The sequence below is a fragment of the Ruditapes philippinarum genome, unplaced genomic scaffold (genome assembly GCF_026571515.1).
Source record: "Ruditapes philippinarum isolate M1 unplaced genomic scaffold, ASM2657151v2 ctg8401_1_1_1_1, whole genome shotgun sequence".
In the NCBI taxonomy this organism is placed as follows: Eukaryota; Metazoa; Mollusca; class Bivalvia; order Venerida; family Veneridae; genus Ruditapes; species Ruditapes philippinarum.
The window spans coordinates 158,188-174,022 of NW_026862730.1; the positions used below are offsets into that span (position 1 = coordinate 158,188).

Here is a 15,835-nt window from a genome sequence, read left to right on the forward strand (position 1 = left end):
ATAAATGAGTGAAGGTCATAATCAATTTGGTCATTAAAGGTTCGCAAAAAATTGTTGTGCCCAATATAAAGAAAATCTATTCATAAAAAAATGTATACCCAAATTTAATTCACAGGGGGCAGTATCAGTTTTTTGGACACCCCACCCCTATCTGCCCCGGGACCCCTACAAAACCCCTGAAAAAATCATTCAACACCCCAAAGGCTTACTAAAAGGGTCCCAAATAAAAAAAACCACCGATAAAATTTATAAAAAAAAAAATTTCCACCATCAAAATTATATTTTTAAAATTATTTTCTCTAACTAAAATTTTTTTGGGAAAAAAAAAATTTTAAAATTCAATTTTTTTTTTTTTTTTTAATGAAAAATAGGGGTTTAAAAAAATGTTTTGGTATGGGGTAGATCATACCGGGAAACCAAATAAAATGTATTTATAAAGACTAATATATGAAAAAATCGGCAAAAACCCGGCTTTTTAATAAAAATGTTTGGGTTCCCCGTCCTTTTGGGCCCCAAATCCAAGAGGGTTGCCCTTTGAGTTTTACCCGTTTTTTGTTTCCTGACAGCATTAAAACAATTGTCAACGGTATTTGTCATGGACTTTTCCCCCTTTTCTGACCCAAAACAAACATATCTCAAAATTCAATATTTTTACTATTTATTTTAACCAGTTTTGGTTTAATGAAAACTGAAACTGATTAATCAAACAGGTGCAACTACAGGATGTCATTTATAGTACTACGGGTAGGGCTATTGTATCCATGGGCATAATCCAAGCAAGATATGGTCCAAAACAAAGAGTCTCTGAAGTAAAAACGACCTTTAGTTATTTTTTTCAAACTAAAAACCGAAAGTGGTGAAATTTATTTAAAAACCGCCATAAAGATCCACTATTGTTTTGTTGACCCATGTATGTTCGAAAAGTTCCTGTAGTCGCAAAGGACCGCAAACAACTAATAAATTTAACAAACGAAAATAAAACACGCCTAAAATGCACTTTAATTTTAGCTTTGACCTAACTGGAATTTTAACGAAATGAGCTATAAAGCGAATTTTGCTTAAATAACATGGTGGACGTGGCTCTACCATGCCTCCGCTGCATGCCGGATTTTATAACCCTTTGTTCGCAGACCTTCTGTGTTACAGATAGCAAAGAGTTTATGAAAACGTTCTTTGTTTTAACAAAACACATCTGAAACTTAATAAGCTATATAAATAAACATTACGTGATTGTATAAATAGTAAAACAATTAACGGGTTTTTCCAATCAAAATAAGTTTGGTGAACACTATTGGTTTTTTTTAAAAAAAAGACTTTACTTGGTTATTTTTCAGTTCTTTTAAAAACATTTTTAAACCTTTTTGTTGCTTAAAAAAATTTCCCTTTAAAAAAAAATTTAATTTAAAGCTAGGTGGGAAACGATTTATATAAAAATCCCGCCCCCCGGGGGGGGGTTAAGCCCGATAATTTTCGATCGGGGTTACCTCTCTGGCGGGGGTACAACCCCCGAGATGTTTTGGTTTAATTTACGCGGGGGAAAGGGATTTTAGAAACTGGGAACCCCCTCCGGGAACGATTTTTAGAAATTCCCGCCCATATAAACGAAATACGGGGAAAAGGGCTAAAAAAAAAAACAAAAAAAACAAACAAAAAAAAGCAATATTTAAAAACAATATAAAATAAGCCGGGAAAAAACATTTTTATAAAACGGCGGGTTTTAAAAAATTTAATTTAAGGGCCCCCCTTAGGGCCCTAGCCCATTGAAATTTGGAAAGTTTTGCAAATGAGGGGAATTAAATTTTGCAATTTTCAAAAAAAAACAAAAATTTTTACAAAAAAAAAATTTCCATTGAAAATTTTCCCTGTTCTGGCAAATTTTAAATTTTTTTAAAATTTTTTAAAATGGGAAAAAAAATGTCTTTTCGTGATTTTCTCTCAAGTTTTTTTTAAAACAGTATGTTTTTCAAATTCAAAATCCAAAAAATTTTAATAACGGTGAGTGAATTATTTTTAACCTTTACCTGTTTTTGAAAGGGGTGCAATTTAAAAAAAATTCCCAAAAAAACCAAAAACCCAAAATTTTTTTCCTATTTTTTTTAAATGGGTTTTGGAAACAGAAAATATTTTTTGGGAGAAAAAAAAACCCTGCCCTTCGGGGAAAAATCCCCTAAAAACCCTTGGGTACCCTGAAAATTTTAATTATTTTAAAACCCTATCGTAAAAATAACTTTCTTCTTTTTTTAAAATACACCCCAAATTTTTTTCTTTTTATTAAAAATAAGGTTTTTATTGTTATTTACTTCGATTATTTTGGGTTTTGGTTTTTTTTTTAAAATTTCCCCCGGAAAACTTTTAAAATCGGGTTTTTTTTTATTAAAACCAAAACTTTTGAAAAATTTACATCCCCTTTACATCAGTAAAAATCCAAAAATTTTGGGTGAAAAAAATTTTTTTGTTATTTTCAAAAAATTTTATCCGAAAAAAGGTTTTTAGTTAAAATTTTTAAAATTAAGTTTTTTTCTAAATAAAATTTTTGCTGAAAAGGCCCCGATCTTTTTTTTCCCCTTTGGGGGCCCCTTTTTTTTTTCCCCCCCCAAAAACCCCTAAAAAAAAAAATTTAAGTTTTTTTTTTAAAAATTTTATTTCAGGTCATAAACTTTTTTTTCAATACAAATAATTAGACAACTTAATTTTAATAAAGTTATCAAACACAAAGGTTTAGTGGGAAGAAAAAAAAAACAGCCCACCATTGTTCTCCAGTAATAAAAAACGATTTATTTCAAAACCAAAATTTTTAAATAAAAGAAAGATATCCTGGTTTTCAACTAACCAAAAGTAATTTTAAAACTGACATGTGCATTAAACGGCAAACACATTCTTTAAATTTTAGAAAAAAAAAAGACCAAATGAAAAAGAATCTTTATAAAAAAAAAACGATGTGTAAAATATTCAGAAAACAAATCAGAAAACAAAAAATAATGAAACCTATTTAGAAAACCCCAAAAACAATGTAAAATTATTACAACATACATTAAAATCATGAAATTAAAGGCCCTATCACAAGGGAATAACACAGCCCTTAACATGAAATTATTTGTCAAAAAATGTGATTATTAGTCTTCAAATTTTTTTTTAAAACAAACACCATAAAAAAACTTTCACTAATTATACAAAAGAAAGGGGTGGTTCAGGTTAAAAATGTCCAATAATAATGTTTTTGGAAATCATACTTGTCTAAAAAAAAAGCTTTGAAATATAAATGGAATCTTGGATAGATGGGCTTTTTTAAGAATCAATTAAAAAATGTTCAATAAGAAAACAAAAATAAGAAATCCCAATGATTCATAAAAACTACTTTTTTGGGAGATCAAAATAATATTTGGGATAATATGGCCTTCAAAAAATTTCATAGACACACGTGGTTATCATAATGCTTTAAATTAAACAAATGATTCAAGTATTAAAACACATGAATAAAATGCCATGAAAATTTTAAGGAATAACATTAAAACAATATAAGTTCAAAAAATATATTTACATGTTTTAAGGAAAATAAAAACATTGACAAAAAACAAACGTTTTTTAATAGGAACCCCTTAAAAATAAAAAAAACCCCCTTTTTTAACATTTTTTAATTTACCAAACAGCCTATGTACCCCACAAAAAAATGTTATGCAAGTAAAACTATAGTTTTTTTAGTTAAGGGCATAAACCCTTTTTAACATGTTTGTATTTAAAAGGTTTTCATTTTTCATTTTACATATTTTTATTTAGATCAAAAAAAATTATTAATATAACAAATGGGCCCCAAAATTGCGTGTTTTTAAATTTCATCTTTCTAAATAAAATTTTTTCTTGGCGATTTTAATTTTTATGGGTTTTTTTCCCTGTTTTTTAGTTTATTTTCTTAAAAGTTGTTTGTCCAGTTTTAAATGTTTTGGAAAGGGTTTTTGTATTTCCCCATAATTTTACTTAAGCGTCCATTCAAACTCTCCCAAAAAGCCTTGTGCAGCAGATAAAAACCCCAAAATTTCCAACATTTTGGGCATTTTGGGGTGGGCAATAGAAACTCTTTGGAGCACAGCCACAACAATTATTTTCGCTTGGGTCCCCGACAACGCCCCTGACGGCCCAAAGAGTTTCAAAAGGGGGGAACCTTCCCAAACCTACAAACAAAAAAGGAAACGATGAATATCAATTATATAAAATTCGGGAAAACCTTTTTTCCTATATAACCCTTGGGGGTTGAAATATAACAAAAAATTAGGCATATAACGGGTAAAAAAAAAACATAAAACCCAAAATCAAAAATCTAAATTTTACAAAACTAATAGAAAAATGACTTGCTGAAAATTACAATCCCACATCCGCACCTTGAAAGGTTTTGGGGGGGAATCCACTTTTTTTTAATAAAAGGGAAAAAAAATTCCCCTTTTTGGGTTTCTGGGGGCAAAAAGGCCCTTTTAAAAGCTTTTTAATGATCACTTCCCAATTTCTTTGTCTGTATACACAAAAAACAATAAATGCTTTTACTTGTTGGAAAAACGGTTTGGGCAAAAGCCCCGACCCCCCTTTGGTTTTGGTTTCCTTTTTTTTGCGGGACCTGCCCCAAAGGGCACCCCGAAAAAACCCGGAAATTTTTCATTTACAAAAACCCCAACAAAAGCCCCCTTTTAGTACTATCAAAGCTTTAAAGGGTCAAAAAGAAATTAAAAATCTCATTTTTTTTATCAACAAATTTTAAAACATAAACTGCCACAAAAATTTGCATAAAAAAAAAAATTATGTAAAAAATTTTTAAAAAATTGATTTAAACAAAAAATTTGTTTAGAGAAATATCTTTTTTATTACTTGATAACAAATGCAAAAAAAAATAAAAAACACATGAAAATTTAACAAAAATATAAAAAAAATTTCAAAAAAGGTAAAAAAAAAAAAGGGAAAATCTTTTATAGAATTAACCATCAACAAAAATTTTTTAATTCCTACTTTGAAAACAGTATAAAATTTTTTTTATACACGACAGTTTAAATTTTGCATCGCAAGAAGAAAATTTTATTTGGGCAAAAACCATTAAAATTTAGACCAGTAAAATGCAAAAAACACAAGAAAAAATTTTCATTTTTTTAAAAAAACATTTACGAAACAGTATAAATTGTAAAAGGGAAAGAAAATCCCAAATTAAGAAAAAAAGCCCCTTTTATAATAAAACTGAAATTTCAAATACAATTTATTTTAAAAGAACCTTTTAACAAAATCTTTACTGTTAAATTTACAAAATAAGGTTAAAGTTATTTTAACATCTTTTTATGTCACGAAAGATAAGAAAGGACTTTTAAAACTACATGAAACACTGGGAACAAGCATCTAATCACAACTGTGTGTAGTATTATAATTTAAGACGCTAAATGACACCCTGTAAGTTCCCAACTCACCTTTCAAAATAAGCCCCACACAAACATACAAATGAAATTTAATGTATTAAAGAATCAAAAACAAAAATAAAAAAAAATACCTTTTGATAGCACTGTTCCCTCTTTCTTAACGACCATCAATCATGCCTGCGGCTTGCTGTTGGCACCAATGTATGTTTCAATAATAGCCATCAATAAACATTTTTATTTAATTAGTTTCACCAAGTCCTTTTCCTTTTTTTCAATTTAATTTTGGTTTTTTCACAAAAATGAAAAAGGTTTAAAGTCATAACAACCGATATCACAAGTATTTCACATATCAGGTAAAAATACAACTGTTCTTATATTCGTGCCTACAAAAAAATCCCCAGTGACAACCCTTTGGTCATATAGGGCCAGGGCGGTCTTGTAAGTATGTACAGTATATTGGATTCATTTTTGGCATAAATCACTGTTGGACAAAGATTGCAGATAATCTCTGTGCATTATTTCAGTCACAAGACGACTTGACTGAGTTATGGTTACAGCAAAATACCTTCCATTACAGAGTAATTGCATCTTTGTGTAATTAATTACAGAGTAATTGACACATATATCTTCTATTAAAAAGTAATTGTATCTATGTGTAAATAATTACAGAGTAATTGACACATATATCTTCTATTAAAAAGTAATTGTATCTATGTGTAAATAATTACAGAGTAATTGACACATATATCTTCTATTACAGGGTAATTGTATCTAATGTGTAATAAATTTACAAAAGTGAATTGACTCAAATATCTCAATTTCTAAGTAATTGGTAATCATATGTAATTAATTTACAAAGTAAATTCTAATATAATCTTCATTACAGAGTATATTATATCCGTGTCTTATAATTCAATTTTCAATTCAATGTACAGTAACAACAGTGATGTAGTGGATTTAAAAGGCTTAATTACGAGCCTCCAAAAGCACTGGTGTGACATGGACCCACTGAACGTCCAGGCCAGTAAAGTACTTCTTCCCCTGGTAGGCTCGACAGCATCAAACGCCTGATAAGAATGCCTGGTCCAAAGGGCTTCAATAATTTTTTTGGTTGGTGTCGCCATGACACCCTCCCCTTTGTCCGCCATGTCCTTTGAATAATTTAAAAAAGGAAAAAGATAATTTAGAAAACAGAAACAGAACAAAGGGGAAGAAATACTTTAGAGCTGGACCGATCGCTAAAAAGGAAAAATTGTTCCCAGGTTTAAGTGGAACTTTCATCATAATTTTTTCTAAAAATTTTACAATAAAGGCATTTAAATTTTATTATTCACTTCTTTTAAAGCTGCAATGCTAACAGATAAAAAAAACAAGAAAATCAAAAAAAAAAAAAAATTATCCTAAAATTTTAATAAAAAGTATCAAAGATTTCCAAGTAATAAATTACTGTTTTTGTAGATAATGAACGACTTTGAGTAATTGAATTCACCATATTTTTACTGTGTGGACTATAAGGGGTACTTTTGCCAGTATTTTTACGCAACTTTTTGGGTAATTTAGTGGACTTCTTAGTGCTTTTGCAAGTGTATATTAACTTTCGCTGTTCTCTTTAAAAAAATTTTTACTTTTAAATCGTTGCTGGTCCAAACGCATTAAATTTGGTTTTCATAACATGGCCAATTTTTCCCAAACCCCTTTTTGTATTAAAAAAGGGCCAGAAGGTTTTTAAAGGGGGGGAGCACTTTCCCTCCTCTTTTTTTTGCCCCCTCTGACCTTCCTGGGGAACTTTGCGATTTCCAAATAAATTTTTTCACTTAAATCGCCCTTTTCCATGGGATTTTTCGGAAATGTTGACGACTACTTATCTAAAACCTAAAATACAAACAAATTTTTAAAAAAGGGGTTTTTGCTAAAAAAAATATGTCCCCCCTTCAAAATTTTAAAAGGGACTTGCGATTTTTAAATCGGACCAAACATTTTTTAACTTTTTTTTTTTAAATTTAAAAAATCTGAACCCCCTAAAAAGGGAAAAAAATACGGGTACTTTTTTTCCCCCAAATATTTTCCTGCCCAACCTATTTAAAAAAGCTGTAATAAATCACTCAGTAATTTTTTTAAAATCAAAATATTAATCGTTTTTGTGACTTACAGGTACAACATTTACAGGCAATGCATGTTAAAGACATTACTCCAAATTAACATAGGAGCACATATATAACATATTTATTGTTATAAGAAAGCCGGGAAAATTCCCAAAAATTAAAGTAAACCTCTAAAAAATTTTTACACCAAAATTTAAAAATCAAATTTTGACAAATCTTATCATTATAACATGCCATAATTTCCAACAATTAAAATGAGCCATATCTCTTGAATAATTTTACGCAAAAAAAATACCAAACCATTCTGTTTTCGTCCTCGCTTTTTCTGCCAAACATCCATCCTTAGTCATCCCGGCCGAGGTTTACGAATGGTGGCCCGATACGGCATGTCGGTATAACAAGTGCGATCCATACTTCTTTACTCTTGAGAAGCCCGGGAGTTACAACTGCCCCATGTAATTTAGGCCCCTTTGAAAAGGTAACAAAGTTCCTTCCCCATCGGGAAAATTTTACCCTGTAAAACACTTCTATCGGGCCCGTACTAATTTGGGGTTTTTCCGGGTTCCTCGCCATCTCCAGTTATTTTAAAGATACTTTTCTTTCCCTTTCCGGGCCTTTTTGTTATGAAAATGAGTTAAAATGAAAATCACGCCAAAAGGGCCCATATACTTGACATTTTTGAGACTACTTAGGGTTCAAAAATTTGTAAAAAAATCCCCAGGTTTTTTACCCCCCAAAAAACAAAAGTTTGGGGGGGAAATATGGGAAATCACCCGGTGGTCGGTTGGTCGATCGGTTTTTTGGGTTTTCCAGACGCCCTTTGTTTTCCTTTGTCCGGGAACCAAAATTTGAAAAACCAAAAGGTTGGAAAAAAAACAACTTCATACAATTGCAAACACAAAAGGGGGAAGTTGCAGTGCACAAAGAACCATAACTCTATCAAAGTAATTAAACAGAGTTATAGCCGCTTTGTTACTTTTCCATTGCTTTCTTTTGTCCGGGACCTAAACTTGAAGAACTAATGGTTGGGAATTCCCAATATAACACATAACATTGGGTCAAGCCATTTGGAAGAGGAAGTTGCAGTGCAAAGAAACCATAACCCTATCTTGACAATTTACAGAGTTACTGCCCCTTTTGTTACTTTTCCTTGTCCGGGGGCAATAACTTGAACACTACTGGTTTGGAATTTCAAAAACCAACTTCATACAAGGTCAAACACAATAAGGGGGAAGTGCAGTGCAACAAGAACCATAACTCTACTAAAGTAATTAAACAGAGTTATTGCTCTTTGTTACCTTTTTCCATTGCTTTCTTTTGTCCGGACCATAAACTTGAAGACTAATGGTTGGAATTCAATATAACTACATACAATGGTCAAGCACATTGAGAGGAAGTGCAGTGCACAAGAACCATAACTCTATCTTGACTAATTACAGAGTTACTGCCCTTTGTTACTTTCCTTGTCCGGGGCAAACTTGAAAATTACTGGTTGGAATTCCCAAAACAACTTCATACAATTGTCAAACACAGTAAGGGGAAGTGCAGTGCCATAAGAACCATAACTCTATCTAAAGTAATTACAGAGTTATTGCCTTTGTTACTTTTCCATTGCTTTCTTTGTCCGGAGTATAACTTGAAGACTAATTTTTGGAATTCATTATAACTTCATACAATGGTCAATGAACCTTAAGAGGAAGTGCAGTGCACAAGAACAATAACTCCATCTTGACTAATTACAGAGTTACTGCCCTTTTTGTTACTTTTCCATTGCTTTTTTTTGTCCGGAGCATAACTTTGAAGACTAATGGTTGGAATTCAATATAACTTTCATACAATGGTCAAACACATTGAGAGGAAGTTGCACTGCACAAGAACCATAACTCTATCTTGACAAATTACAGAGTTATTGCCCCTTTGTTACTTTTCCTTGTCCAGAGCATAACTTGAAAACTAACTGTTTGGAATTCAATACAACTTCATACAGTTTGCAAGGACATTAAAAGGAAGTGCAGTGTCAATAAAGAAGCCATAACTCCATTTTGACAAAATACAGAGTTACTGCCCTTTGATACTTTTCCTGTCTGGAGCATAACTTAAAACGTACTGGTTGAAATTCAAACAACTTCATACAATGGTCAAGCACAAAAAGAGGAAAGTGGCAAGTGCACAAGAACAATAACTCCATTTTCAGTTTTTATAGAGTTATTCCCCCTTTTTTTCCTTTTTCCTTTGTTTTTCTGGATTTAAATTACAAAAGTAATTCAATAAAATTCATAAGGGCCCAACCACATTAAAAGGGAAAAATGCAATATCAAAACCCAAACAACTATTTTTAAATTGCCCAAAAACCCAAAAAACCTCATTTTTAAATTTCTTTTAAAAAGAAAAATTTTTGTTACAGAAAAACCCCAATTTCCAAACAGCCTTGGGGGTTTTAAATCACATTTAGGGGATATTTCTATTTTTTAAACGATTCAATTTTTTAAATTAATTTCCCTTTTCCTTATTCAGGGTATACAGCTTTTTTCCGATAATAGAACACATCTGTTAACTTTTTGAAAAGCTTTAGAAATTTTAAAAAAATTTTTCCTTTCTGAATTGATTATATACCAATGTATATTCTAAAGACTGTGTCACTAAAAATGATGTAGCAAAATTACCTGGCAATTTTTTGGCCAATTGGGGGGCATTTTCAATGAAATTGTTATTTTAATATTAACATTTCCTTGAAATTTAATATGTTTGTCTGAAATCTTGAGATATACCTGAGAATAAATCCCACAGCTTTGTCACTTGTACTTGTGTGACGCCAAACGCACCACATCTTTATGAAACCAGCTTTTCACGGTTCCTTGAATTTTGTGACAAGTCTTGCAAGTTTTTCAGGGTCTTTTTTCAAAGCTTGTGTACCATTTGCTGACAGCCCGCTTGTGTGCTCGGCCCCATCCAGTGCCTATAATTCAATATCATACAAAATTTTGTTGTTTTTTCTAATATTTCAAAGAAAAATTTAAACAGTCAATGAAATATATTCAGGTTATTACTAAAAGTTACTATTAAATTCCTTCTGATATTCTTTTTATAAATAGATGGCATAATATAAGCAGTTTCTAACAAAAGAAACCAGGCGTAAAGTGATAATGGCATATTACATTTAAAAGTTGGTCAACCTAAAATCTTAGGCACCAGAGTTCTACATACTTTCATATTCCTGCAGCATTGTTATTTTACATGAAAAGTCCCCTTATTGGGATTTAAAACAACAAAGTGATTGCAAGTAAAACAACTGTAAAAAACTCTATCACAGAGGCCCCAATTTTTTTGTAACTAAATAATGGCCTACCAGATTCTTCTGCCTCCCCTTTGCTCTCTTGTTCGCAGTACTTTAATAAACATAAAGAGATGAGTTGGAATTCTGCATATCTCAGACAGAAGGGGCGTACGCAGCTTTCTTTGTGTCCTTGTCGTTACATTCTGGCACAAATTGCGTATGCAAGCAATAAAGCGTTCTGCTTCACATTGCGTCTGTTGACACTGATTTCTTTGATTTGCTGGACGACCTGCACTCCCTGCCCCGGCACCAATTAATCTGCACAAAAAAAAATTGAAAACTTTGTATGAACCTTAACCAATGACCAATAACGCCATTACAAAAAGAAATTGAAACTTCATATGAACCTTAACCAATGACCAATAACCCATTAAAAAATGAAACTTTATATGAACCTTAACCAATTACCAATAACCCATTAAAAAAATGAAACTTCATATTATAAAACATAATAATTACCTATCAATACAGGTGACATTCTCCCTCTGTAATTCCTTCTCCTTCACATAGTAACTTCCACCTTCTGATCCCATTATGATGAACCTCAATAGCCTCTTTGAGTCATTCAGCTTAAAGACATACCCACCCATGTTGTTCTGTACCTGGCATTTACAAACAAATACAAATAAGTATGATTCAGTATTATATTAGATATAAAGATTTTTGACAGGTTACATATATGGCCTTTAGTAATATATATACAGTTGTTTGGAAATATAATCCAAGCCAGTGAGGGTTATATTGAAAAAAAAAACATGGAAATATACATGTACAGTAACCTGTCACCAATTTATGATACAGCAAACTTAAGTTTCCAGAGAAAAAAAGTGAGATTTCTTCATAAATTGACAGCTGCTGAGCCATGCTATATAAAAGCTATATAAGCGGCTAAAAAACCCTGTGATTTTTCCAATGAAAAGCAACCTTTACATACATGCAGTATTATTATTGTTAGTATAAACTGAATTGGTTATTTCAATAGTAAAGACTTAAATTAAAGTGGAGTAGTTTTGGTTTCCCGCCAGTCTGAGATCTGATATTTGGCCTTTAGATTATAACCAGTCATGAAATTTCAAACTCAGATGGCTTAAAATCTCATTATGCTCCAGATATGCTCTTATTTCCATTTCTCAAAAGCTGTCATTTCTTCTGTTGCTTTTTGGCCATTAGTAACAATTATAGTGATTTAGTATTTTGTATGGAAGTCAAAATACATAAATTGTTTAACATTTTACTTCTTCGAGATAAATTATTTCACCATCAGCATTTAAACTTGCTGTAAGTAACAAGCATCTATTCTAACACGACCCGCATTTTTCCCTAATTGAAACATAGAAAGAAACCGAAAGTGTGTGTTATTATGCGCAATAGAGTCACTGTTTGACGTTCTATATTTAGACATGTGACGTAATCATTTATACATGTGACGTAACCACTATAAAATCCGACGCGCTAAAAAAAGTACGGAAACAAATCAGGCGCAATTTTGCTTTAATAGCAGGTACGGCAGCATTTATTTGTTTATGTCGTGTTAGAATTGAAATAAATATATCCAAATCGGTGATTTTATCGCTGGATAACATCACTGTTTGTCGTTCGGATGCGCATCATTATATCACTCGGCTTACGCCCCTCGTGATATAATTCCTCGCCCATCCGAACTCCAAACAGTGATGTTATTAAGCGATAAAATCACAGTTTGGGATATATAATTTTTTTAATTAACATGCTTTAAAAAAAACTATTATTTAAAAGTTATGAAATTCATGTTTGCCCTTTCTAAAGAAAAAAAATTATTTTATTTGATTCTGAGGCTTAACCATTTTTTCCTTTCAAAGAGAGTTCAAACCGCTTACCCTTAAAAACCTAATTTCCACACCCTGATCTTCAATATCAGATAAAGCTAAATTTTTTGTTTGTTTGTTTTTTTTAATAAAGATTTTTTATTTGGTTATTATTAAATGGTTATTCACAATTTGTTTTCATATTGTGCTAATCTCTTTTAATGTTCTTAGGGAAACAATTTATTTTAATACATTTTAAAGTTAGAAGCTCAATGTACAAAAGCAAACCCTCGACCCACACAGAACTGTTTTGTGGTTTAAAGAGGGGCTCTTAAAAAAATTTCAAAAGCTATTATCAATTACAGTATATAAAGTGGGACAAAAAAATGTGTCAAAGATTATATAGTTAACACAGTCATATATATTGTGACTCAATATACAATACATGGAATTAAATCTACAAATAGCTAAAAATACTGTAAAAATGTTTTTCCTTTTATAGATATTTGATGTAAATACATGTACATGCATCAGATTTACAATAAATACTCCTAAGTCTTACTAGCTCAGGTGTGTTCAGGTGGGTCCAGACTCCAGGGACCCCACTCATAGCTCATGACTCCTGACTGAAATTATGTACATGACTAGCCCCCAACAAATTGTGGCGCTTTAGGGCTTTTTTGATATAGACGATGGTCGCCCTGTCGTAAAGACAGACATCTATGAAATTTCAGATTATAAAATCGGTCTGTCTTGCCGTCGAAATATTGAGACTAGTACATGACAGTCCTCCAATTATCTAACAGTAACAGCTGGAAAGTCATAACATAATAGTCTCCGTTTTAAACTTTAATTTATATACAAAAAAAGATATACAGCTCTATAATAAAGTAAAAGAAAGAAAATGAAATTTATGTATTAATACTAGATATACTGTCTATCAAAAATGTTTGAAATGGAAAAAATAAATGTAGTAAATTAATATCTTACCATCGCATTTTTTCCCGACTTTGAAATATACAACGGGGTTGACTGTGGAATCGTGTCTCCAGTTGGTTGAGCCCATTTTATTTCTGTAACGGACCTTCTGCGTTTCACAGATAGTCTAAGAAATGAAATAGTTATGTGTTCACTTAGTTTCAAAAAGCAAAAATCTATTTTAGGTAACATATGGGAATTGCCATTCCTATTTTTAGCAAATGCAAAAATAACGCGTATTTAAGTTATAAATAGCTAACTGGTATTTCCGCAATATGCGTCTGAGCAGCGAGACAAGTTAAATATAGACACAGCTACATGTATGCTACTATTTAAATGAAGTTTGTAAACCCGTTTTATAGTTACTCCCTTAAAAGCATGCCGTATGAGAATTAGTAGACTCTGCACAGAGGTTCCCTTATTGTTGAACATGTATTTTGCTATTGTGTGTCACTTTTATATCTTAACAGTATTAGCTGGAGGAACGAATGACAAAGACGGTGAGCCTATTTCTTTTTACTAGATCAAGATTTTTTTTTTCGAAATTTTCGTCTCTTTTCACGAAAATATCTCAGAATCAAGCTTTGGCACGTCAATATATTTCGACTATTTTTGTCCCAGAAAACACTTAAAAAAATTTTCATCTGGTTGACTGCACCTGCATATGGGACTCAAGTTGAAATATATTATGCCTACACCTGTATGCATTTTCTAGAGGTTGTGACCCGTTATTTTTTTAATTCATATATTCATATTTAAAAGGATTAAATGAAAAACTGTAAGCAGTTTTTTTTTTGTTTCCCGTGTACAGGAAAGTGTGATATATTTAAGATTTCAACTAGGTCAATTATATTAAAAGGGCTTTGCTGGTTCCGCGAAGTCGAAGTCATATTTATTCTTTGAGATCGGGCTGGGCTGGATTATATATATGACTGGTGCTATTATAATTATATAATTTAAGCGTTTTCACTCTGATTCTTTTACAGGAAGAACAGAAACTCATATTGAAGGACTGGATTATTTTTACAACTCGGCAACAGGAAAGAACGAATCGTGTTCCGACAGATGCGACATTCCATCCTTATATGAATATACTTGTGGTCAAAAGTGTAAACGTATGTTACCTTTTCCCTATTGAACAAACTTTCTTGAAAATAACTTAAATGAAATATCTAATAAATATATTTATCCAGAATATGAAAAACACGGAAAGATTATCTATTTTCGGTTTCGATTTATACTAGTCAGCGGTTATTTCCAATAGGCTAATTATACATACAAAAAATAATAATAAAGGGGAGGTGACTGCTTTAAGATGTTACCCAAACTCCTCGCAGCGGTTACTTCCCCTGATCAGTGATTATCCTAATATTTCTAGCTTATGATCACCTCAGTTTTGTGTCTATTGGTTGACTTGGCATGGCACAATTCAGATTTGCTATTTGCTTAGATTTTCCTTTTTTTTCTTTCTTCTATTGTTGTTTGTCAGGGTTTAGAGCTAGTTAAACATTAAATTAAAACAATATACCATTATTATATTTTCAGTCTACGTTCCACAACAAAGAGTAACATTTCCACCTACAAAAAGCTTCCAGGAATATATTCAAGACATTCAGGACCCAATCTTTTTCTTTCCTAGGGATAGCTTGGGCCCCGTTATAGTGGGATGTCTCATTTTAAATGCTTTTGGGGAAAAAAGTTTGACAACTGATCTTTTAGGTTGAAAAACAAACTCTGTGAAAAAAGGTTTAAACCCCGGGATCCCAAGAGACCGGAGAAACTTCATCTAACCCTCCATTCCCGGCAAATAACTATCAACCCGCAGCCGCTGGTGGACAAACAGGTTATCAGCTAGTGCAGCAAGATGACTGTATTACTGCGACTTCCAACAAGAGGCCGGCAACACAGGATTCTGCTATTGATATAGAAGTTGACCAAGGAGCCGGGCACAGATCATAGGTGGACTTTGCAATTAAATGCATCCACACCATTGTATATATACTGTATAACAACAATTCATTTTTAGAGAATGTGTTAAACTGCTAATACTTCTGAAAGCATTTACAAAAGTGTGAATCTGGTGTCATCAGTGTAAAAGCAAGATAATTTTGTGTTTTACCGTCCATTTTGTTAATTTATTTCATGTGTGATAGCTGGTCATAGATTCATCTGAATCTTCACTTTTTGTCCTTATTGTTTTGTATTGAATTCATGTGATGAATATGTGTTCTTGTTATTTCATTATGTTATATG

The 15,835-nt window shown here is 31.7% G+C and overlaps 2 protein-coding genes across 2 annotated transcripts in view; one reads left to right on the top strand and one right to left on the bottom strand.

Moving 5' to 3' along the window:
• LOC132720016 (RNA-binding protein RO60-like) overlaps window positions 1–13,789 on the bottom strand; it is a 29,591-nt gene extending 15,802 nt beyond the window's left edge. The window contains exons 1-4 of the mRNA XM_060703992.1: window positions 13,595–13,789; window positions 11,280–11,422; window positions 10,833–11,078; window positions 10,400–10,442 (exon numbers count right to left, since the gene is read on the bottom strand). Coding sequence (XP_060559975.1) covers window positions 10,400–10,442; window positions 10,833–11,078; window positions 11,280–11,422; window positions 13,595–13,774 — 612 coding nt within the window. The 5' untranslated portion in view covers window positions 13,775–13,789. The remainder of the gene's footprint in view (window positions 1–10,399; window positions 10,443–10,832; window positions 11,079–11,279; window positions 11,423–13,594) is intronic.
• Window positions 13,790–13,902: 113 nt separating this feature from the next.
• On the top strand, window positions 13,903–15,306 carry LOC132720017 (uncharacterized). The gene is made up of 3 exons (XM_060703993.1): window positions 13,903–14,082; window positions 14,569–14,697; window positions 15,128–15,306. The coding sequence occupies exons 1-3, from the start codon at window positions 13,968–13,970 to the stop codon at window positions 15,304–15,306; spliced, it is 423 nt and encodes a 140-aa protein (XP_060559976.1). The 5' UTR covers window positions 13,903–13,967.
• Window positions 15,307–15,835: the final 529 nt, after the last annotated feature.